This window comes from Heliconius melpomene, chromosome 19 (assembly GCF_056956725.1).
Source record: "Heliconius melpomene rosina isolate 202511_hmr_F chromosome 19, ASM5695672v1, whole genome shotgun sequence".
Taxonomy (NCBI): Eukaryota; Metazoa; Arthropoda; class Insecta; order Lepidoptera; family Nymphalidae; genus Heliconius; species Heliconius melpomene.
In genome coordinates, this window is record NC_140407.1 from 16,643,655 (window position 1) to 16,667,579 (window position 23,925).

The window sequence follows — 23,925 nt, forward strand, 5'->3', positions numbered from 1 at the left end:
TTCTAGATTTTGCCGTTTTTGGCAGACCTTCCCCGCGTGGTCCTCTCCGCAGTAACTGCATAATTCCGTTCCGGCTTTGCAGAGAGTCCGGGTGTGCCCGAAGCCAAGACATTTAGCACATTGCACTAGTGGGGATTGATCCTCCACCGTGCACCTGCCAAAGCCTATGTAGATCTTCTCGGCCTCGGTGAATCGCTTAAATATCACCGGGGAAACCTGAAGTACGGGATGGCATTCATGGGGGTTCCGGGCGCGCTTCCTGTAGCGAACCCGTATCCTCATATCTGCCTCTTGGATGTTTTGGAGTAGATGTTTGTTTTGAGATGTGGTGTATTCCACAAGTTCCTCGTTTGTAAGGCAGCTGAGGACTCCCCTTACGCACACTAACGGGTCTTGATTGGTGGGCTCTTTTATTGTGAGGTTTTGTGACTTTTCAATTTGGCTTTTTACAATGTTTTTGTCCTCTTTGGTAGGGCACCGTATAACGACCTTCTGATCCCTGGCCTTTCGGACCCTATCCACTTTTGCACCAGTAGCTCTGAGATCGAATGCGTCTCTTATCCTCGTTATGACATTGTCACTCGTCTCTGTTGGCAATTTTGACGCGATGATAAGTGTGTGGTTCGGGTGGGGAGCCTTTGGCTTGGCAGCGGCCTGTGCGAAGGTCTTCGGTCCCGCCACTGGTTGTTTCTCGCAGTTCGCGAGATCCGTTACCCCCTTCTTGATGGTGGCCAGGGTCTGTTTTACCTCCTGGACCGCCAGCTCGGTGTCTATCGACGGCCTCGGAGGACTGCTGTCTATACCGATGTTATACACTTAAAATATCGTAATTTTAATCATTTGAGATTTTATTTAATGTTGTTCGCAAAAATTATTAATTATTTAATATAGAAAAATGTTTAGTACGCGCACACGGCAAACTCTAGGTACTTTTTCTAATATTAAGAATTTCCTTTAGTTACTTTTACTTCTTTTGTTTGTTCATTTCGGTTACTCAGATATTTTATCTATACTAATATAATAAAGCGGAAGAGTTTGTTTGTTTGTTTGTTTGTTTGTTTGTTTGTTTGTTTGTTTGTTTGTTTGTTTGTTTGTTTGAACGCTAAGATCTCTGGATCTACTGGTCCGATTTTCATTGTTTTTGTTTTGTATGAAAGCTGCATTCTTCAGAAGTGCTATAGGCTATATAACATTACATTACACATATATACTAATATATTTTAAAGTATATTCTAATTTGACATGCAATTTATTCTGCCATGTTAATAACAACCGTCGTTGCTACGCGACCACTACCGCGACGTTTTGATATTCATCCTTATGAAAATAAATATAACAGTCACTTTTAGCATTTTATCTAGATTGAAATTATAGTTTACTGTATAGCATTCTAATAAATAGTTAAGGAGATGTCACTGATTCCAAATGACCTAGCTTACGGGCGCCATAGTATGACCGACGCGAACGGGCAGATGACATTGACGGACATTTATAAATTTTCATACATTTTCGAACTATTGTAAATGTTTATGTAATTATTTGCTGTTTATAATTAATTTAAGCTACACTTTGGTTCTCTTCTTATTTTATTTGATATTGCCCGCTAAAATCATCCTACTTAATAGAGAGAAATGTTTAATTATTTCGTTGAGTCGATATCTATGTACGCACGCACGGAAAACTTTAGGTACTTTTTCTAATATTAAGAATACCTATCCTTTAGTCACTTTTAATCCTTTTGTTGGTTCATTTCAATAACTCAGATAATTTTTTCTAATAATATGTCTCTACTTATTATTCTTTTTGATTATTAAAGCTTATATTTTCTTACTAATTCTATTGAAAATTGAAAATAATTTCATGAATATATTTAATAAATATTCTTATAGTTGAAGCAGGCGTAGCCGCGTCCGGGTCCACTAGTCTAATAATAAATCTCCACTTATTATTCTTTTTTAAAATAAACAAAAATAAACCTCAAATAAACAAAAATGTACAAGGATTGGTGCAGCCTGTACCGGTAGTTTACATTATATTAATTAAAATTACTTTTATCTTTCTAATGTAAATAATTTAATTTGCATGTGGTTCCAGTTTCATAGTTTTTTACTTCAAGTTCCTAGAGCCTCCAGACCGACGTCATTTTATAAAAGTTTGTGTACTCACTAGCCTGAAAGTGGGGCCCTTCCAGAAGTAGCGCAAAATAAAGGCGCATCTCTATCTGGGAGGATGATTGAGCCATCAGATCGGTTTGGGTGCTTATAAGGGGTCTTAAAATAGTCCATAAATAATATATGTAAAATTATAGCATACTTTTTCAAAGTGGTTTTGGAAGTCAAATGGCAGTTGCTCCATTTAAAAAGCGCCATTCGCCGCTAATATGAAACGCAACAACGTGTCAAGTACGAACATTGCTTAAAACGCAATGCAAAGCGGAGTTTCTGTCTGGGTACTAGACCCAGACAGAAACTCCGCTTTGCAACGTGGAATATTGGCTCTCTAACCGGAAGATGCAGAGAACTCGCAGATGTACTTATAAAACTTTGGGTCCACTGTGCTTTCCTCCAGGAGCTTGCTGGAAGGCCAATAAGTCCCGCAATAACGGACAGGTTTGCCGACTTATATACCCGGGTCACCCTCAGGTAAAAACGGTGTAGCTGTAGTTCTTTCTGAAGAGCTTCAGAACTGGCTTCTTGAAGCTGATGCTCGCTGCAATAGCTTGATGCGTATAAGGGTGCTGATTGAAGGCGTAACTACAAACTAAAATAGTGCCTATGCGCCGCAGGCCGGCTGTAGCGTGTCCAAAAAAGAGTCATTCTGAAAGCAGAATGAAGAGTCTACCGAAATGGTTGTTTGTTGTTGGGGTAGACTTTAACGGTCACGTCAGTAAGGCTGCTGAGCCGTATGAGCCGTGTTCACGGGAGTTTTAGATACGGACTTCGTAATACAGAGGGAGAAAATATTCTGAGAACCTTTATTGCGTCTGATCTGGCCGTCGCGAATACGTTCTTCCAAAAGAACTCTCAGCACCTTATTACCTATAAATTGGGTCCCACTCAACTCAAATTGACTACTTATTGACCAGACGGTGTCATATGGGCAGAGTAACTAACTGTAAAGTAATTCCAGGCGAAACCCTGACGGCCCAACATCGTCTTCGAGAAACGTAAGCCTCGGATCAAGTGGTGGTAGCCGAATGGACCGATGCAGACTGACTTCCTAGCAGAGGTGACGGCTGATATACAAAGGCATACTTGTTATTTTATACGGTAGAGAATGCTGGCCAGCACTATCTCGGCACATTCAGGAGCTTTACGTCAGAGAAATGAAGATGCTATAGATGGTAGATGTACGGCGTAACACGGTATGACCGCAATCGTAACACATTCATTCGAGATAGTCTTGGAGTCCGTGACGTAGCGGATAAACTCCAAGAGCATCGCCTGAGACGGTTTGGCCACGTTACGCGGATGCAAGTGCCATGCTATCTCAGCCCCTAAAACCTATCGAACGCCGAAGGATGTTGTGATGCAGGACATGAGAGCCAATGGACTCACCACCGAGGCACTTAAGACCGTGCAAAATGGAGTAGATTGAGTAGGAAGGCAGACCCTGGAAATAGCCGGGATTAATGCCAAGAAGAAGTAGAAGAAGTATACGTATTTTGTCTTAATATTAAACAATCTTTAGGACATCTGGCAAGAGTAAAGCCAACGTAAAGGGTTTGGTTATAATATTTTTTTTTACATTTTTCTCAAAAGCATATTTAAATACGAGCGTTTTTACTTTAACGTAGGTGAGCGTGTACCTGAAATTGGCGCTATCTTTGAAAGGGCCTCACTTTCAAGTTAGTAAGTACGCATACACTCTTACATACTTATTAGACTATTAATCTTCTAAATTTCAGCTTTACTAAAATGACGTAGGTCTGGGGGTCCTGGGATCTCAGTCTATTTTATTTTATATGCGGAACTACTATTACTATAGCGTGTGAACTAGCTCATGATGATAAATTATTATCTATATTGAAACTGTTCGTTGTTCGTGTGTTTCAATTTACAATGAATTTGAGAATGATCAGGTTTTACATCTAGAGCAGATGATGTGCCTCCACCTGTACCTATCTGTCAAATGGTAGTAATAGAGAATATCAGTGCTCGTACCATTCTTATTTCGGTTTTGATACAAATTCCTCTTTTCTTCCATACGTTATTTAGCTGGATCAGCTTCTTCTGTTATCCCAATTCGTCTTTTTATCTCGAGGACACGAAGTTTTTTTTTGCTAAATTCTACTACATGTACTTTTGATATTTAGTATTTTATTTTTCTGTTTATGCAAGTCTAACTCAAATATTAATTGCAAGATGTAAACTAAGTAAGCATACACACAAATTCGTACATGAAAAAAAAAATGTGCATTACAATTTTTTACAAGGGGGGGGGGGGGGGGTTGGGGGGGGGTTCTGTCAACGACACCGGGGTCGACCCACCCCGACGGGGTTAGTCCGCCACTGTGAATATACTTAAAGTCACAAAGTCACATGAGCGCCGGCGCCGCGGGCAGTCCGAGTAATAAGCTAAGGAACCCGCGACGCAGCGGGCACACCACCAGGCGCACCCCACCCCCACCGCCAGGCACAGTGAGCCGTAGATCAGCGTGCATTGTATTACGACTTCACCCTTAAATTGACTATAAGATTAACTTTAACGCAAACTTTTCATTACATTACAAATCGACGAGAAAATAATAATGTATACTGTATTGTGTACCCTGCACCCAGGAGGAGGCAGTAATACAAATGAACATTACTTTGAACGGGCAGCGAACCCACAACTCACTCTCACTCTTCCGAGATGACCTCAATGTCTCGTATCTTTATATAAATAATCCATTAATATTTTCTAAAATTAACAATACGTTAATGCTGATATAAGCAACAATCCATACCGCCATCCATACCTATATTAAAAATTCGAAAGTAACTCTGTCTGTCTGTCTGTCTATCTGTCTTTTACGCAATCAGGGCCAAACCGCTAATTTAATTGTGATTAAATACTCATATAGAGATACTTGAGGGTCTCGGGATGAACATAGGATACTTTTTTTTTCTCATATTTGTAATATTTTCGATATATACCAATATATTAAAATACTTATTAATTTGACATGCAATTTATTATTAACAACTGTCGTTGCTAAACAACGGCTTGCAGAGTTTGTTGTTAGAAAACGTCACCCAAAATGAGCTTGCTTAACGCATCTCTCTATTGAAAACTGAAAATAATTTCATAAATATATTTAATAAATATTCGTATAGTTCAAGCGGGCGTAGCCGCGTTCGGGTCCACTAGTATTAATATAAAAGAGTAATTATACCTGGCACCGATCATTTTTTAGCTTTGCCTAGTTATTTAAAGATGTTTGCCTTAAAATGTTAAAAATTTAATTAATTAATTATTTAATTAGACAAACCTTGTCCTTACTACCAAACTATCTACAAAGGATTTATAATGTAACTGATAACATTTCGTACTATGTTTCTGTCGTTCTTCACCAGTTAGTCCGCCAGGTCAGGGGGTGGTGGGTTGTGGGTGGTGACGCCGCCGGCCGACCTCAGCCGATTTCCGCCACTCGCCGGCTTCCGGCCCCGCATCCGGACGCATGAGCTACAGCGCGGAAATGAAGCTATCTTAAATAACGTTGAAAGTTTAAATCAATAAAATTACCACAAAGAACTTACCTTAAGTAAACATATAAAATGCTCTAAATAAAATATCTACTTCTATAATGAAAAATTGAGATTTTGACTTGTGTATAAAAATATTTCATTTTTTAAAAAGTTCACTGATACAAAATGTTGTACGTATGGAAGTGAAGGTGCGGATTGTTGTAAAGTGCTATTGTATGCTACGAGTATGTTGTGGTTGGCGAGCGAGCACCGGCGCGTCCGAGTGCACCAGCTGCTGCACGGTTAGTTCCTCACCTGCAAGCAGGATAGGCACGGAGGTACTGCACTCCACTCGACCTCAGTCACCGAGGCAAGTGACGGTTACGGAGAAACGAAGCAATGTCGTAGAGTCGAAGACAGTATCGTCTTCCTCGATACAAGAATCATCCACCACAAACAATTTCAAACCAGTAGTTTTTTGTTTAGTATAAATTTTGTTTAGTATAAATTTTATTCAACAAAATTTAACTTAGTCTTAAGTAATAAATCATAAGTAGATAATACAGTAGGTACACCCGGTTTAACCAAGAAACAACTAGAACTACGTTACAGGTTCTCCAATAATTTCACCTGTCATTTTGTTACAGAGCCTTATGCAGCGCTGAGCGCGTGCGCACGCGGCAGCGGCCAGGTGCAGCTGTGGCAGTTCCTGCTGGAGGAGCTGTCGTCCGGAGCGCCTGGGATCTGCTGGGAGGTAGGTCACAAATAGAATTACATACAATACTTAAAAAGGAAGTAACGTAGGCATATTATCTATTAAGTGTTTAAAATTTCTTCAATGTCCTATTAGGGACGATAGAAAAATACCTAAACCTAGAGCCTTCCTTCTGTAAAATGAAACCTGCTGTTTTTATTTTTGTAAATTGACCGTCTTTGCAAATGGTAATATGTTAATGGTAATAAGTAGGTACGTTACGGAAACTATGTATGATTATTTTATTTTCACTTAGTAATATATATCTGTATATATAAAATCGAACTTAAATCCACTTCCAAAATTTAAAATATCTGTAAAAAAAATTCTAACAAGTAAAGCTTATTACACTGTTCAAGAATATTTAGAGGATAAGCATGTATGGAATTAATGTCTATTGAATGTCGGGCAGGACAGCTGCCAGCTAATGTAATAGTAAAATATACCATTGACTTTAAAAAGAGCAACTGTTGAGTTTCTTGCCGGCTCTTCTCAGCAGAACTGCCTTCCGAACCGGTGGTAGCTTTTTGTTGACACGTACATTCGACGATTCAAAAGTGCTTATAAAGTTTATTTGAATAAAGAATATTTTGAATTTGAATTTGAAAGGTCACTCACTCATCACGAATTCTCAGAAACTACATGTGCTAGGAATCTCAAATTTTGCATAGGAGTTACTTATAGAACGTAGGTGCTCGCTAAGACGGGAATTTGCAATATTCGACTTCCAAGGGGTTGTTTTTGGGGTTGAAAGTTTGTATGAAACTTCGTTACTACTAATGCAAGGAGCCTCATAGACGAATCGAATTTTCGAATTTTGCATAGACGTCACTAGGACGTAGTCATGGAGACAGAAATTAATAATAACATAGTTCACGCGGGTGAAACCGCGAGCAGGCCGCTAGTATATATATATATATATATATATATGTATGTATATATATATATGTATATATTGTAGCATGTATTGTGTATAGGTAATGGTTTAGTTAATATATATATAGGTATATTTATGATATTTTTGTTTTTATGATTGCACTGTGTTTTTTTCCGCTGTTTGGCACTCGTCCACTTCCATAGGTTGGCTGGAAGAGATTTCTTTTAGAAATAAGCCCCCCATTATAAACATATCCTTTCAACAGTTTTTTTACTATTTTATTTATATATGCAATGCAGAATATAATAACAATAATAATAGTGTTACAATGAATATTTATTTACATCAGGGTTCCCCCAACGAGGGCGAGTTCCGCCTGTCGGACCCGGACGAGGTGGCGAGGCGCTGGGGCCGGCGCAAGCAGAAGCCCAACATGAACTACGACAAGCTGTCGCGCGCGCTCAGATACTACTACGATAAGAATATCATGAACAAGGTACGGTTTCATACAACAAATGCTAATTATTATAAGTTTCCGTTTTCTAAATCTTACGGGAGACAAAAAATATATTGTGACGCAGATTTTTCTTTTTCTTCTTCTCTTTACGTACCTACATAACACACAGTCCTACTGAAGGGTCATAGGTTGTGTCATATAAATATATGTTATTCGTGTTTCATTAATGTGAGCAATTATAGTTTAATCATTAAAATTAATATTTTAACTGAAGGTGCACGGCAAGCGCTACGCGTACCGCTTCAACTGGGCGGGGCTGGCGGCGGCGTGCCAGGCGCAGGCGCCCGACTCGCCGCCCTACTGGCACTACCTGGCGCCTCGCGCGCCGCCCCCGGCCTCCGCCGCCGCCCCGAGCTCCGCCCTGGCTCCTGCGCCCGCCCGAGGTCCCGAGTGAGCTGTCATACAGTTCGTAATAATAAGTGTTATTTTAGAGTCGTAGCGCAATAAGCACCTCTCTGTGACCTTCGCTAAATAATTGAAGTAAGCCATGTTGATTTTGTGACCTTTGCAAATGAATTGTGCATTTATTACTTTTATTTGTCTTGAATTTGTTGGTTATTAAATTTGTTTGTTCAAACTTGGTGTTTATAAGTTAGTAGATCTTAAGTGACTAGTGTGACGTCAGCTGTTACTAGTTAAGTCAGCGGGTACATTTAGAATGTGAATGTCTCTCTATGCCATCGTTGATTGTTGCAGGGTTAGTCTCTTTTGTTGATTTATATTAATTAAATATGATCGTTTTTCTTCATGTTATTTGATATTTATCAAAGTACTTTAGATTTATTAGTTTATTATAATTTGTACTTATTCACGTTGCCAGAAACATTTTACATCGTTTCAAACTTAAATATACCTAACTTAATAATTCTATTTACTAACTTATGTGAGTACTTAAACATTATATCCAGTCATTTATACATAGACAATAATAATACAAAATAAATATTTGTTGTTATTTGTTTGGTTGTGTAATAATGATGTTACGTTATCTATAAGTAGCATTACTTTTCATTAAATTCAAATTAAATAAATATTAGTTTTTTTAAGTTATTTCTAAGCTTTGCGTCAACTATATTTGTTTTTATTACTTACGTTGAATTTAAAATTGGAAACTTTTAGTGTGGTACTTACCTACAGGTATATTTGCAAATTATGTAAAAGTTGTTGAAGATTTGGATTTGAACCCGCAATTATCATTGACCGCCATGTCGTCCCTAGTTAAAACAAAAAGATCGAAATTAAAGTTGTACATGCTATTGTTATTTTTCGTTATATTTATATGAACACCCACAAAATGGGTTATATTTAGTAAACGAGTATTATTATGTTGCAACAGCTTGTTGTTGTGTCACTCTGTTCTAGTTAAGTTTACGAGTTTGTTAAATATAGTAATAAAGTTCCTCACAAACATTTACGTGTGTATTCATTTTATTTATATTTTAGGCAGAGGGAACCTAGTGTTAAGACACTCCGTTCCCCATGCCAGCCCGAATGAGGAATCAAAGTAAATAATAAACAGTTATATTAGGAACAATATTATAATATACCTACGTAATTGCTTTTAAAAAATAAAGCTGCCTATTTCTATTTTAATGTTATGTATATAACCTATTAGGTTCATTACATATTCATGAACCTCTTATTGTTGAACGTAATACCCACGTTTCGCTGCCGTATAACAACGCGCAGCTGTGCTGACGTCCGTCCGTTTACCGTCTCATCAATGCAGCTAAGGCTCCGCTAACCTTGTTACTTTTTTATATTCATAGCAAGAATGTGTTATTTAACCAGGAAGACCAAATTGGAAAAAATTAAAATACCCTTGAGCCTTTTTAAAACATTTTTAAGAGACACCAAAGCGAAAAAATAAAAATATGATTAATGAATAATGAATTCCGAGTGGGAATGAACTGCGTGCTCCACGACGGCCGCCATCTTGTAATATATGTAAGTATTATTACAATATTATTGCTGTCATACAAAAAACCCCGTGAATAGTCCCGTCCTTGCGGCGCCGGACGCCGCGCGATACGCGCCCACGCACCCTTCATTGCAAAACGACTGCTTTTTATCAAGATATTTTTTATTTACACTATATTATTATAATATTATAATATTTTATTAAAATTATAGTATTTTTATGTTGACCATGCACCCTTGATTGCTAAACGACAGGTATAAATATTTTTTTTTGCATTACGCATACGCTCCTCCGTTTTTCGCCGATTTCTGGAGGCATTACACATTATTTTTCTGTAAAGTTCGACAAAGACGAGTGGTAAGATATTAATTATTGAATTATTTTAAGTTATTGTGAAAGACAATAATATATGTCTCTATATGTAGGTACTATGATGAATGTATATTAATTAATCTGATTATTTAACATATATATAATTAACAACAAGTAAAAAGGTTTCTTGCAACTGTGCCAGCCCGCGAGTCCCGCCGGCGCGTCCAGCTTCCAGTCCCCGCACGATGACGCCCCGCGCGGCCGCTCTGCTGGCGCTGCCGGCTCTGCTGCTTGTGGCCGGTACATTCAAGTTTCATTGTCAATTATACCAACATTTACTGTTTACGATATTTAAAAACTTGTGTTATGTATTGTATTGACAGACTGCTACAAACATATCGTTAAACTTGCTAGAAACATTATTTGCTTTATTTATTTAGCTGTCGTATGTTCAAACAAATATTTTTATAAATAACCCCTACTATATACATAAACCTCTTTCAACATTCCTAATCTAATGCTGACGAATTATTAACACCGTAGAGTATAATAAAATCAAAATATTTTTTATTTAATTGGGACATTTTACATAAAAATGTGAGAAGTGTCAGTACCACACGAAGCTGTCACCGTGCACCGGTGCGGAGGAAGTGTAAAGTTTCGTTACCAATCCTGCAGGAACACGCGTGTCGGGTGAATGCGACAATGTCACTTTTATTTCATCCCAAGTGGACCTCCTGCTGGCGGAGTACGACCGCGGCGTGGGGCACGCCGGCACCGTGGACGTCAGTGCCTCGCTGGAAGTGCAGCACGCGTCCATCGACGAGAGAGATTCTACTATTCGGATGTTAGCTTCGTTACTTTTGGTCAGTGATTCTTTAACCTTCACTCCATATGCCGCATATAGCGGGTAGGCGAAGAGACCCTAGTTCACACTCCGTTCTCCATGTTTCGAGAATTTACGTGGAGAGTGCTCTACTTCCTCGCTTTTTGTTGTTATCGGACCGAGGAAATGAAAATAATTAATTCTCCCGTTCTCATTAAAATAGGAAATGAACTCACGCCCGACTTTTTTGTAGATATTACATTATCTTTTATTATACGAGTAGGAGTAGGTCCTTCCGGTATACCGTCCGTATGTCTTCATAGTTTTGACTAAACATTACTCAATTGTCTCAGTACAATTTTGGCCATATTTTTAATTTTAAGTATCCAAGACAATTATTAATTCACCAAAAATAAGTTATTTTTAGCGTTTTTTTTACTAAAGACGTGTAAAACAAATTGCAGAAATGGGAAGACAAACGCTTAGCGTGGAACGCAACCAGCTGGGGCTGTGACAATGCTCTCGTATCATCTGAACGGCTGTGGCTGCCCGATGTTTCGGTGTTGAGTGCCGCCACCGTGGGCTCCACCGGTGGGGACATGGGGCTCCGAGCTCGCCTCGCCAGCGACGGCCGCGTCTCCTGGGCAGTACGCTTTGACTTGACCGCCCCGATTACTCTTTCCTTAGAAGAATGGCCCAAAGATAAACACGAAGCCGTCTTCAAATTTGGCTCTAGATCGTATTCCGTTAATGAGTTAAACCTGTCATTGAGTGATTCGGAGGTATGCGAACATTAGCTGTCTTGTGATTTCATCTAATCTATCTTTTTAATTTTGTGGTCTAGGTACATTAACCCGCAGGCTGTTCTGCCACAAAATTGAATCAGACGCGAACATCATTTTATGTTTGAGCATAATTTAAATACTAGAGTGGTCGACTTAATCCACGACGGTTGCGGTTTGATCCTCCTCGGGGGAGTAAAATATTCAATATACCTAATATTATTTTTAGCACACCACAGTATTCGAGTCGGGTGCGTGGGAGCTTCTTGCAGTGAAGAGATATATGACCCAATCACTCCGCTTAGATGAAGCCCAGCAGGTCCTGGAGTGGCGCGTGACGCTGCGGCGGCGCGCGGCCGCGCACTCGCTGGCGGCGGCGGCGGTGCTGGCGGCCGCGGCGCTGCTGCTTCTCGCGGCGGCCGCGCTGCCGCCGGCGTCGCGGCCCGCCCTGTGCGCCACTGCTACTCTGGTCGCCTCTTTATGGTACACTTTAAGGTCAATTATTAGATTAGGTCGTTAGGTAGATACGAGTACATACATCACTGATGACTTATTATAATTATTCACACGATATTATAATACAACACTAAATGTATTCTATGTCCTGTACATTTCTTAATTTTTAAAATGTGAGGTCAAAGAGCAGCTTTTAATAATTAAGTATATTATTACAAAATAACAAAATTAAAACTGTTACTTTTATATTTTATCTGTTTAATTAAACGATATAAACCACGCATAAGGACTATGGTTCTGTTAGATGTAAAAGTAAGTATAAAGAATATTAGAAATCCAACCCACAGACACACATTGCCTTTTTTACTCTCAATATTTACACATTGTTGTATCTTTACTTTCCAGGTTAATTTCAAGTCTAGTCCGTCTCCCTGGAGCAGCATCAGCTCCTTTAGCGATGTCGCTGCTGTGCGCAGTCAGTATTGCCGGCGCGGTCGCGGCGTTTAGCGCTGCGGTCGTACTTCGCGTGGCTCGTTGTTCATCGCCGCCGCCGCACGCGTTGCGGACACTTGTCATATCAACATCGAGCTTTTGTAAACTTATACCCCCCGAGGTATGTATTGTATTTCAATCCATACCTACATTACCTACATATATTATAAATTCGAAAGTAACTCTGTCTGTCTGTCTGTCTGTCTTTTACGCAATCAGGAACAAACTGCTAATTTAATTGTGATAAAATACTCATATACTTGAGGGCCTCGGGATGAACATAGGATACTTTTTTTTCTCATATTTGTAATATTTTCGATATACATATATCAATATATTAAAATACATTTTAATTTGACATGCTATTTATTTCGCCATGTTAATAACGATCGTCGTTACGCGTTGCTAAGCAACGGCTTGCAAAGTTTGTTGTTTTAAGAAAACGGCACCCAAAATGAGTTTGCTTAACGCATTCATGGCGCGCGCCGGCCGATATAGATTTGTATACATTAACAAAAATTAGATGATTTCTACAATTTGATATTCATCCTTATGAAAATAAATATAATAGTCACTCTTAATATTTTATCTAGATTGAAATTATAGTTTACTGTATAACATACTAATAAATAATTAAGGAGATGTCACTGATTCCAAATGACCTAGCCTTCGGGCGGTATAGTATGAGTATGATCGACGCGAACGGGCAGATGACTTTGATGGTTTTGTAAATTTTTATATATTTTCGAATTACTGTCAATTTTTATGTAATTATTTGCTGCTTATAATTAATTTATCTCAGTTCGGTTATCTATACCGATGTTATACACTTAAAATATCGTAATTTTAATCATTTGAGATTTTGAGATCATATTGTTCGCAAAAATTAATAATTATTTAATATAGAAAAATGTTTAGAACGCGCGCATGCCAAACTTTAGGTACTTTTTCTAATATTAAGAATTTCCTTTAGTTACTTTTACTTCTTATGTTTGTTAATTTCGGTTACTCAGATATTTTTTCTAATAATAAATCTCCACTTATTATTATTTTTTAACTCATTTTAATTATTTAGGCTTATATTTTCGCGGGCGTAGCCGCGTCCGGGCCCACTAGTCTATATATATAAAAGGACTTGTCCTCACTGACTGAGGTAAGACGCACGCACAGCCGTAACCGCTGTGCGTAGAAACGTGAAATGTGGACAGATGTTTACTTTCGTAATTTGGACATCCACTAAGAAGGAATTTTGAAAAATTTTAACGATAAAGCAGTGAAATAGGGGTTGAAAGTTTATATGGATTTTTTTTTAAATCGCCACCGATTTTTATTGATGGAGTGATTTTTTAGAATACGTCTCCTAAGGGTGCAAATAAGGGGTTGAAAATTTGTATGGAAAAATTCTTAAATCGCCATCGATTTTTATAAAATTTGAAATTCAGACTCTTAAAAATATTTAATTTAACGTGTGTTTCATGATTTTCTAGAATTCACCCCCTAAGAGTGCAAATAAGGAGTTGAATGTTTGTATGGAAAAATGTATAAATCGCCACCGATTTTTATAAAATTTGAAATGTAGACTTTAAATAATTTTATTGAACAAGTGTTTTATGGTTTATTATAATTCAACCATAAGGGTACAAAATAAGCAGACGAAGCTGCGCGCGTCCGCTTGTACAGGATATTTTTGTCATCACCACTTTAAATGAAATTACAATTTTAACTAAGTACTCCTAAGTTAACCTTTAGTAGTAAATTACATTATCTATTCGTAACTGCGTCACGCGACATACAGGCTTGGACAAACACTGTGAAATGAAAACAAATCCTACGTCTAAACTGTTGACGCATCTTAATATTTTTTTTAGGTTTTACCTATATGTTGCTCCCGTAAAAGGAGCGCAGACGCGTCTACCGTATTTCGTTATAAATTAAAATTTATTTTACCAATTTTTTGGTAACTTGTTCCCAGACCGAAGACAATAATATTAATTTGTAGAATATTGTTTTTTTTTAAATTAAACTTCTTAAATGAACAATTAAAGTAAGGAAACTTCCTTACAGGGCAGCAGTGCGGAGTGGAGCGCGTGGGCGGCGGCGGCGCAGCTCCTGGACTACGTGCTGCTCGCGCTCATACTCTTTACTCTCTTTGTTGTTGTGTGTCTCAGCTTCTGAGCACACCTCTCCATGCCTCCTGCTGCTGTTATTGCCACGGGCGTGTCTAGAGACTTTCAGGGCAACCTGGCCGGTCATTTAAATGGTTAATTTCAGAAGGGAATTTTTTTTCAAAGTTCAAATCAGAATTTTTTTTTCTTAATTTAAAAAAAAATGAAAATGTTTTGAATTTTCTTTATTTTTGAGCTTTTGAAGTGGTCTCTTTGTATTAAAGTTTATTTAATTTATTTTACCTTATTTTTTGTTAATAAAAATTATGGAGTATTGCTATTGTGGAATGGACTCGACTCACCCGGCCCTCTCTTTCTACGCCCACGGTTTTTTAACATAATATTTATCTTCGTCATAGTTCTCGTCAACTCTACCGTTCCTAAACCAATAAAGAAAATTTGCACAACATTCAAAATCAATATTTTTAATATTTTTATTTGAGTCGCCTCGACTACAATTTCATGTTAATAATTGTGAATACTTAAAATGTTTTACTAAATTGAATAGAAGAAATAATAATTATATTTAAGAAGCCACATTATTTCGGGTAGGTACTTCTATTGTTCTTTAAGGTACTCGTATATGATATTAACATAAGTACACTTATACTTACTATTTAGTAATAGTTTAATAAACATATAATTAATTCTCGAGAGTTTTATTTAGAATCCATCAATCAATCAATATAAATATGAGACGATCCTGTTGATAACATTAAATTATATTACAATTTACTAATATATAGGACAGCTTACAAGTAACGCAACAAGAAGCCCGTTCTAGTATGTTTTGTTAGATGCCTGTTATGGCGCTACTGGCAAAATATAATTATTATAGGAATGCATACTTGTAATTAAACAGTAAACATATTTTGTCTGTACATTTAGTAGTTTTGACTGAAATTGATTGACTTAAAAAGAATAATAGAAAGCAAAAATATATTTTTTTGATTTCTTGTCTATATGTCTGTCTGTATGTATGGTCACGCTAATCTCCGAAAGTACTGAACCGATGTACTTGAAACTTTCACCATTGCTTTGTTTTAACTTACAACTTAACATCTAAAGTTTGTTTCATCAAAATCGGTTCATAAAAATAAAAAAAACCGGCATTTGAATGAACTCAATGCATGAGTTTCCCTGCAAATATATAGCAATCCATATCTATACTTATACTGATAATAAAACTGTGTTTGATTGTGATAAATCTATATTTTTAACCGGCTTTCGAAATAAGGAGGAGGAGGAGGAGGATTTTCAATTTAATATTTTCGATTCGATATTCACTTCATTTATTCGATAATTATTTTGGATTTGATTTCGATATTAGGGGAATTGTGCTTAAGATGACATACTTTTTGTTTGAAGACAAATATTTCAAATAAATAAAGTCATCTGAGAACAGCATATTGCGTATACTATTATATATTTCATAATCAACGAAATTATTTTAGTTTCAGAACAATCATCTTTCAAACATCATAAAAACAAACAAAAATCGCACTCAGGTCGACCAGTGTAAGAGGACATATCTACAGGGTAAAATGACATACTTAGTATGTGGCATAAAAACCATCATTATTTGTCGAGCATAGTTCACAAATAAATAGTTTCTTCTTTGCTGGGGGGCTTTTAAACAGTATTAAGGCCAGATTCATACATATTGCAAATTTTATGAGGTTGGATTCCGTTATCAGTCACTTCCTTTTCCAAAAGGGAAATAAGCTTCGTCACTTGCGGCTATTGAATGCCCTTGCTCTAGCAGCCTTATCCGTGTCTTCTTGTGACCAATATATATTCGTTTGTAATTGCCAGGCATTTTATAGGTAAAGCAAAAAATACATCGATTCTATTTATAAGGGTAACATAGTATGCCATCTTATACTCACGTTTTGTATGTCATCTTACCCAATAGATATATGAATTTAATTTTAACCGTTGTGACAAAAGGTTATAGGTTAGGATGCGCTTTTAACGTTAGTTGTGTCATATAATAATCCTATTTTACATTTATAATTAGTTCAAATTGGAAATCTTTATTTTACATGTCTTTTCACCATCAAGCAGAAGCGAAAGAAAAATTTGGTGCAATTGAAAATAACGAAAACATGAATTACTTGCCCATCTGCATTCACTTTCAGCCATACTGAATTTAAGCACTAGCTGCATCTACAGACACTCTCTAAAACGTCACAAGATCGCACTTAGCGCTAATAGTTTCATCAATATTGGTAGTGTGTCATCTTATCATAGTATGCCATCTTGAGCACAATTCCCCTAAGTTATTCGATCTGATTTCGGTATGTTTTGTAATATGCAATCATTACAGTTATTTTACAAAGAATATTATAAATTCTTACCCAAATCATTAATTTAATATTTAACGCTGTTTCTGAACGAGTAAATCAAATTATTCATTGACATCAACATATTTAACTATCAATCAACTCTGTTAAATGAATAATCATTTACACGCTCTAAGCGCCATAAATTAAAAACTAAACTGATAATCATGAAGTTCAAGCGGGCGAAGCCGCCGGAGGGCCGCTAGATATTAGTTGGAGCGTTAAGTTCCACTACCTACGATACCTACGGGGGGAAGTGTGATGCTGCTTTTTAATATGTAGAATACTATTATATTATATTATAGCCTGTTGTTATCAAATTAAAAACTTCCAAATTTCCATACGGGATGAGGTACAAGAATAATTTAAAACATAAGTTATTTAATATTTGCCACTTCCGCTACAGACCAAAGATTTGGTTGGACCAAAGTTTTAACAAAGTAATAGAGCTTCTCAGCGAGCAGCACGGCCGTAGCCAGCAGCATGCCGGCGAGGAGCGCCTGCGCCGCCGGCAGCACGTCCACCAGCCCCACACTGACGAAGCCGCCGCGCCCCTCGTCGCATTTGGGACGAGAACTCATCCACACTCGCCGGAAACGATCCATTAGACCGACTTCGCGTTGCCAACGCAGTCTAGAACGAAAACAAACAGTTTTAGTGTAGCCATAGCCATGCTAGGCCGTACTTAAATATCTGTGTCTGTGTATCCGGTACTGTCATCAATATTAGTAGTGTAGTACCGTGAAGCGAACAGGTCGCGGTATCCGGAGTGCTTGCGCAGCGGCACGGCCACCATCGGCAGCGTGAATGCCTTGATCTCCTTCAGGCCGCACTTCTCGCGCTCCGTGTACGTCTTGCTGATGATGTCGTATGCTGAACTTTGTTCCACCTGTATTTTAAAATGATTACATATATTTTTGTGATCAATATTTATAAGATGTATGCCGCACTGGACTCCGTCAATTAGCACACACTGCTATGAAATCGAACGCTAAGTAGTAACGGAGTGTCTCTACACTATATTCCTCTGGATATAGTGTAGAGACACTCTCATCTCTATCTAGATCTAGATATATGCAAAAAAAGTTGTGGGAACTGAAAAAAAAATAATAATCTTATAATGAAATTTTGTAAATTATTTAACGATATGAAATACTTGTTATTAATATATTAGCAATAATATAAGCCACTTCCCTGGAACGCGAAGAGGCCGGTGCGCACGCGCGCGATGCCTTCCACCACGCTGAGGTAGGCGCGCTCGCCCAGCGGCAGCAGCTTGCGGCGGTACAGCGCCTGTGTCGCGGGGTCGTTGCTCTCCTTAAACGTTACTATTTATGTTTTTTGTTTTCAGCTTCACAGCAGCAGCGTAGGTGGATGGAGCCTATTGCTGAGACACTCCGCACCCCGCACCCCGCCTCCCACTTGCCACTGAATTGTGGAGGCATCAATGCCTCCACAATTGCCTCCACAAGTGGCAAGTGGCACCAAAACACTCAAGACACCCCGCACCCCGCCTCCCACTTCACCAAACGCCTCACACCAAAACACTCAAGTGTTGAGCGGCGGAATTCAATGCTGCGCTTTGCCTCGACAAAAATAAAAAAAATATCAATTTCGGAACAGGAAGAGATCTTACAGCGAAGTACACTCTCTTGTATGTAGTCTCCTGCACCCCCATGTCCATCGGGGAGTGTGTCAAGTCCGCGATCGTATTCAGCGCGTCGCTCGGCGCTTGCAGAATCGCCACTACTTTAGCGGAGTAGGATGTGAATGCGAACAGCGACGCCAGCAAGGTGCAGAACATTAACAGGCGCACGGACCACAGCTGTGGCGACAGGTCTGAGCCTGGAAGTTAGTTAGTCCCGTCTGTCCTTCATAGTGAACAGGTAATCATTCATAAATATTATTGTAATATACGAGTGTTAGCAAGTTAACAAGGGGGCTCCATTCTCCATTTCCTGTCCTTTCCAAATTTCAAGACATTGCGTGTTGAGTTGCAAAACTCAACACTGCTCTACGTCTTTTTGTCGGGACGAGGAAATGAAAATTATTCAATTCTGCGAATGGGAATGGAACTCACAACCGTCGCATTTTAGTAATCTAAGTAGATTTAGGGACATTCCAATAATGACGATAGGACGTGTGTCACTAGCCTTGTTGACATATAGTTCCAATAGCATAAGTCAGGCTCTCAGGCAACGTCAGCCTCTGCGCAGTCGGGTCCAGCACGTTTTGCCGAGCAACATGCCCAAATACGGTGAGTAGAAGACCAGCGCCGGCGAAGACTGCCGCGCACGCCGCCCACACGCCACGGCTGAACGGCAGCACGAATACGTTAGAGACCGCCGAGCGAGAAGGTTGACGGAAGAGAAATGCCCCCCTGGAATTTAGAGTATTTATGAATTAATCATCACAATTGAAATTTAAATATTATTGAACGATGCTATGTCAGTGCCATATTTTACAAATTTTTGACAAATTATATTAAATGTTTTGTTTGCATTTTTGCGACTGTAAACGTAAATATTCAATATACTAATTATCTCGTTCTGGTAACGATGCAAAGCGTAGTTCCCCCACTTAACACGCAATGTCTCCAGAATTCGGTGGAAAGTGAGGAACGAAGATGTCTTTATAGGAACGGAGGTTTTTAACACTAGGTTAAAATTAGGTAATTATAAAATGATGGAGTAGGCATGTAATGTATAGAAATACATGCGTGTACGAGTATAGTAGGTATATTAGTTTTGGTAGACTGACTTAAGTTCGATCGTCTCTGCGGAGTAGTGCACCACGCGCCACCTGTCCGCGCGCATGAACATGGAGGTGATGCCGACCTCGAGCTCGCCGCGCTGCATGCGCCCCACCAGCCCGTCGAACGTGCCGTTGTGCTCCTCTCCGTATAGGTCTACTTGCTTTAAGTTGAACCTTACACAAATCAAAAGTTACGCTGGAGTCATTTTCCATATCATTTTTTTATTTGTCTTTTGTCTCCGCTCAACGGCCGCAAGTCGAGGTTCGAGTTCCGCAGGAGGCGCCATTACAGTCATCGACTTCCTCACAGACAGCCACTTAGTGCTTGCATTTCTTCTGGGTAGGGAAGACCCTACCCAATCGGCGTCGCTGTGGAAGCTAATAGGGCTAACAGCATTAACCTCATGAACGAAAAAAAAATCTTTTGATTTCAAAATTTTTGTTTTTTCACTTTTTATTCAACTCTCAAAACCATTTAAGTATTTATAATCCAAATGGATACTCAAAACACGTTGAGCAACTACAAGGTTGTAGATAGAGATGGACATACAGTATATAGCGTAGCGTGATAACGTTGACTTCAATAGCTCGAGTACTTACCTAAAATTTAAATCCTGGCCGCAAAGCATAAGCAACGGATAAGTCACCTTTGGAAAAGTATCAATTTGACGATCGCTGAGATCAGACCAGCCTTTGAAGTATTGTGGTTGTGTCACCTGTGAACATTGAAGAAGTTCCTATACAGTGGGATGTAGTGAAGATGCCCAATAAAATTTATCCTCTTGGGACATACAATATAGTAAACCATACCAAAGTTTTAATGACATTTAAGTAATAATTATAATATATATATTTTTTATTTTAAATCTTTACTGAGTATGATTTGTTTCTATTAACAATCTAAAACATAAAAAAAAGAAAATCTTCCATTCTATTAAATCATTACATATGTTGTTATAATTTATAGCAATATAAGTATATTAATATATTTACGATAGTAGCCGACTCCAAATAAACATTATTAAGATTCTTCCTTCTAGTGACTGTAGTCGGCAATTTCAACCAAAGGCGCTCAAGTTCCAGCTCCAGTTGACTATCCCGAAATCCTAGGTTTAAAGCCATTAAATCCTGGTCCCTTTTGACCCGGTACACGTCTACCATGGTATCCTTGGAGACCCACGTGACGTCCCCGTCGGGTAGTATCAGAGTGTCTGATAGTATATTATCAACATTTGTAAAGTTGTAGAACGAATCGTCGATTAACATCCAAGAATGTCGCAAGTTGAAGGCGCGTGTGTCTGACGCCTGAAAAGATACACTTTATACATTTTTGTTGCTTCCTTTCTCTATTGCAGTTTATTTAGATATTCTATGTGATCAGTGCCAATAAGAGGCTGGACTCGTACCTACGTTACAGAAGTAAACTAATAGATAAGTAAAACTGACTTTATTTAAAAGTTGCGACACATTGTCGCAGTGCGTGTCAAGTAGCATCCCCTCTCTGAAGGTGCGGTACGCAGGCAGGTCCGGGAGGAGGTGGGGGTCAGTCAGGTCAGTGTGGACGCGCACGCGCAGCCCGGCGTCGCGACTCAGCTTTAACAGCTTGTTTATGTCGTCTGCAATCATAAATACATATTATTAGTACAGACCTAGAACACTCCAACTGAAGAATGGAAATCAAAATCATTGAAACATTTCCTCCAAAATTATTCCATTTAGATATGTCCTTGTGCGTCACTATATATGTATATATATATATATATATATATATATATATATATATATAGATACCTCCGTTAAAAATATTATTACGTATATATTAAATAAATTTAAAGCTTCACACTGTATCCCGCGCACACCAGGGTAGGCAGAAGGAAAATAGTGTTGAGAGTGGCGGAATTCAACGCCACATTTTTGTCTCGATACCAGAGCAAAGAAACGGAAATATAAATTTAAGAAAATGTTTACAATTTAATGAACAATTAAGTAATTTATCAAATCGGCTTAAGCAGTTAGATGAATGGAATAAGATAACACTTCGCACCTACTAAGTACCTATTATAGTCTGAAATATGTAATCGAGCTGTGACACATTTCCTGACTGATTTAATGAGAGTAGGTGTAGTGGACATACAAGAGCCGAGCCGGCGGTAGCTCCTTGGAGCTCCTAGGAGTACCTCCGTCACACCTCTCGACCCTCCGCAGTAGAGTAAAAAATATCATATCTTCATATTACCTTTATTATAAGACAAACAAATCGGACTGATTTATGTACTATTTACAGATTTTAAATGTGAGTGAATGTTAACTTAGATATTAAAAGATAAAAATGATTAGGACCTAACATATTAAAAAAATATATTTGAAAAATTTTGGAGCATAATATAAAATTATTTCTTAAATGTTGTTCAACTACCATATTAGCTACCTGGTCCCCAACATAAGAACGCTGTGATGAGCGTCAGCTTCTTGGAGACGCAATATGCGACTATGAAACTGAAGAAGTCCATGTTAGCAGACGAATTGAACGTACGCTTGGCGCGACCCCGCATTTATAGAGTTATTAGAGTGGTATTTAAGGGCGAGTAGACATTAGTTCCCCGTGCCAGTGGCCAGTGGCCAGTTACTAAGTAGGCTATGCGATAGTAGACTAGGACGACTACGGATGCCTTAGGTACCTACGTTACGTTTTAGAACGTTTAAATAAAAGCTTTTTCTGAAAATGATTTTATGCTTTTAATATGTTATATAAATCATTATTAATTTGAACATGATACCTACATATTTTTTTAAAAATCCATTCTTTCATTCAATCATTTTTCTACACAAATATTGACTTCGTTTCTCTTTTCTTCTCAGTTTAAACGAACTCCCCCTACAAAAATGGAACCAAATGTCCCTCGATGAAGACCCCAGAATGAAAACTCTCAGGGTAGAGAGTAGTTTCATATCGGGTAAAAAGATAATTAAATTTATTAATTACATTATATACATGTTTGAATTTTTTTTACAATTTTTTAATGACAATATAATAGGCCTTAACGCGACGGTGAGAGTGCGGCGGACAGCCCACAGCTGAGTCAACAGCCACTGCTCGGCGGAAGCGGTTGGACAAACAAATTAAAGGCACTTTTCTGGAAATTGTATCATCGCTATATAATGACTTAAGTACCCTACCTCGATATTCTCGAGCACAGTTGGCACAGTTGAAGATATCTACAATCAGTGGTTATCAATTCAAATTCGAGATTATTTTATAAGAGAAACACATTTTCCCAAAATTTAAATAAAAAATTAAACCAAAATTTAAAATATCTGTAAAAAAAATGTAACAAGTAAAGCTTATTACACTGTAAAATAATATTTAGAGGATAAACATGTATGGAATTAATGTCTATTGAATGTAATGCAGAATAGCTGCCAGCTAATGTAATAGATTGTACCATTGATTTAGAAAAGAGCAACTGTTGAGTTTCTTGCCGGCTCTTCTCAGCAGAACTGCCTTCCGAACCGGTGGTAGCTTTTTGTTGACATGTACATTCGACGATTCAAAAGTGCTTATAAAGTTTATTTGAATAAAGAATATTTTGAATTTGAATTTATTATGAGGAGACATATAATTTCTGTAAACATGACCTCATACTACGTGTACCTACACAAAGACACACATCTCATACGCTCGCTAAATACTTGCAATTGTAATGAGATAATAATATATGCTAAGAATTACAAGTTGCCGTCTTTCGGCACCCTAGCCCTATCCAGGAGGACAGCACCTCAACCAACTTTTGTACTGTAAGTATATAAATAAAGTTATTATTATTATTTTAAAAATCTGTCAAAATATTAGTAGGTACTGTAACTAGGAAATATTTAAATCAACTATTTTCAAATAAATTTGATATTTATTAAATAACTACAGATACATGCATTTGCTATCGCACGATTTTTTCTTCTTTTTTAGTTTGACGGTGTATGCACAATCGTCGAGTTCTTGAGGCAGTGCGTGTTGTTTATTTCATATTACAGCTATATACAGCTTCACCAGTCAGGAG

General features: G+C 38.1%; 3 protein-coding genes across 3 annotated transcripts in view; 2 read left to right on the forward strand and 1 right to left on the reverse strand.

Moving 5' to 3' along the window:
* LOC146529046 (DNA-binding protein D-ETS-6-like) overlaps positions 1–10,764 on the forward strand; it is a 32,379-nt gene extending 21,615 nt beyond the window's left edge. The window contains exons 4-8 of the mRNA XM_085202663.1: positions 6,317–6,423; positions 7,650–7,796; positions 8,032–9,764; positions 10,253–10,350; positions 10,729–10,764. Of these exons, the coding sequence (XP_085058789.1) occupies positions 6,317–6,423; positions 7,650–7,796; positions 8,032–8,211 (434 nt within the window). The 3' untranslated portion in view covers positions 8,212–9,764; positions 10,253–10,350; positions 10,729–10,764. The remainder of the gene's footprint in view (positions 1–6,316; positions 6,424–7,649; positions 7,797–8,031; positions 9,765–10,252; positions 10,351–10,728) is intronic.
* LOC146529047 (acetylcholine receptor subunit beta-like) lies at positions 9,923–15,420 on the forward strand. Its single transcript, XM_085202662.1, has 7 exons — positions 9,923–10,095; positions 10,253–10,350; positions 10,729–10,916; positions 11,341–11,658; positions 11,888–12,141; positions 12,520–12,727; positions 14,671–15,420. The coding sequence occupies exons 2-7, from the start codon at positions 10,296–10,298 to the stop codon at positions 14,779–14,781; spliced, it is 1,134 nt and encodes a 377-aa protein (XP_085058788.1). The 5' UTR covers positions 9,923–10,095; positions 10,253–10,295; the 3' UTR covers positions 14,782–15,420.
* A 2,060-nt stretch (positions 15,421–17,480) lies between these two features.
* LOC146529048 (ionotropic receptor 84a-like) lies at positions 17,481–23,823 on the reverse strand. The gene is made up of 10 exons (XM_085202641.1): positions 22,299–23,823; positions 21,317–21,486; positions 20,864–21,175; positions 20,471–20,586; positions 19,877–20,044; positions 19,270–19,496; positions 18,753–18,961; positions 18,310–18,433; positions 17,857–18,004; positions 17,481–17,749 (listed from the first exon to the last, which is right to left on the reverse strand). Exons 1-10 carry the CDS (start codon positions 22,420–22,422, stop codon positions 17,494–17,496), a joined length of 1,854 nt encoding a protein of 617 aa, XP_085058767.1. The 5' UTR covers positions 22,423–23,823; the 3' UTR covers positions 17,481–17,493.
* Positions 23,824–23,925: the final 102 nt, after the last annotated feature.

Excerpts from the sequence above, each read along its gene's own strand:
- LOC146529047 (XM_085202662.1), top strand. The coding sequence starts at position 10,296 with ATGACGCCCCGCGCGGCCGCTCTGCTGGCGCTGCCGGCTCTGCTGCTT. Across the intron at positions 10,917-11,340 it reads TGTTAGCTTCGTTACTTTTG|AAATGGGAAGACAAACGCTT; the intron begins GTCAGTGATTCT and ends AACAAATTGCAG. Across the intron at positions 11,659-11,887 it reads TGTCATTGAGTGATTCGGAG|CACACCACAGTATTCGAGTC; the intron begins GTATGCGAACAT and ends TATTATTTTTAG.
- LOC146529048 (XM_085202641.1), bottom strand. The coding sequence starts at position 22,422 with ATGCGGGGTCGCGCCAAGCGTACGTTCAATTCGTCTGCTAACATGGAC. Across the intron at positions 20,587-20,863 it reads ATTTGGAGTCGGCTACTATC|GTGACACAACCACAATACTT; the intron begins GTAAATATATTA and ends CAATGTTCACAG. Across the intron at positions 20,045-20,470 it reads GGCCAGGATTTAAATTTTAG|GTTCAACTTAAAGCAAGTAG; the intron begins GTAAGTACTCGA and ends GATTTGTGTAAG.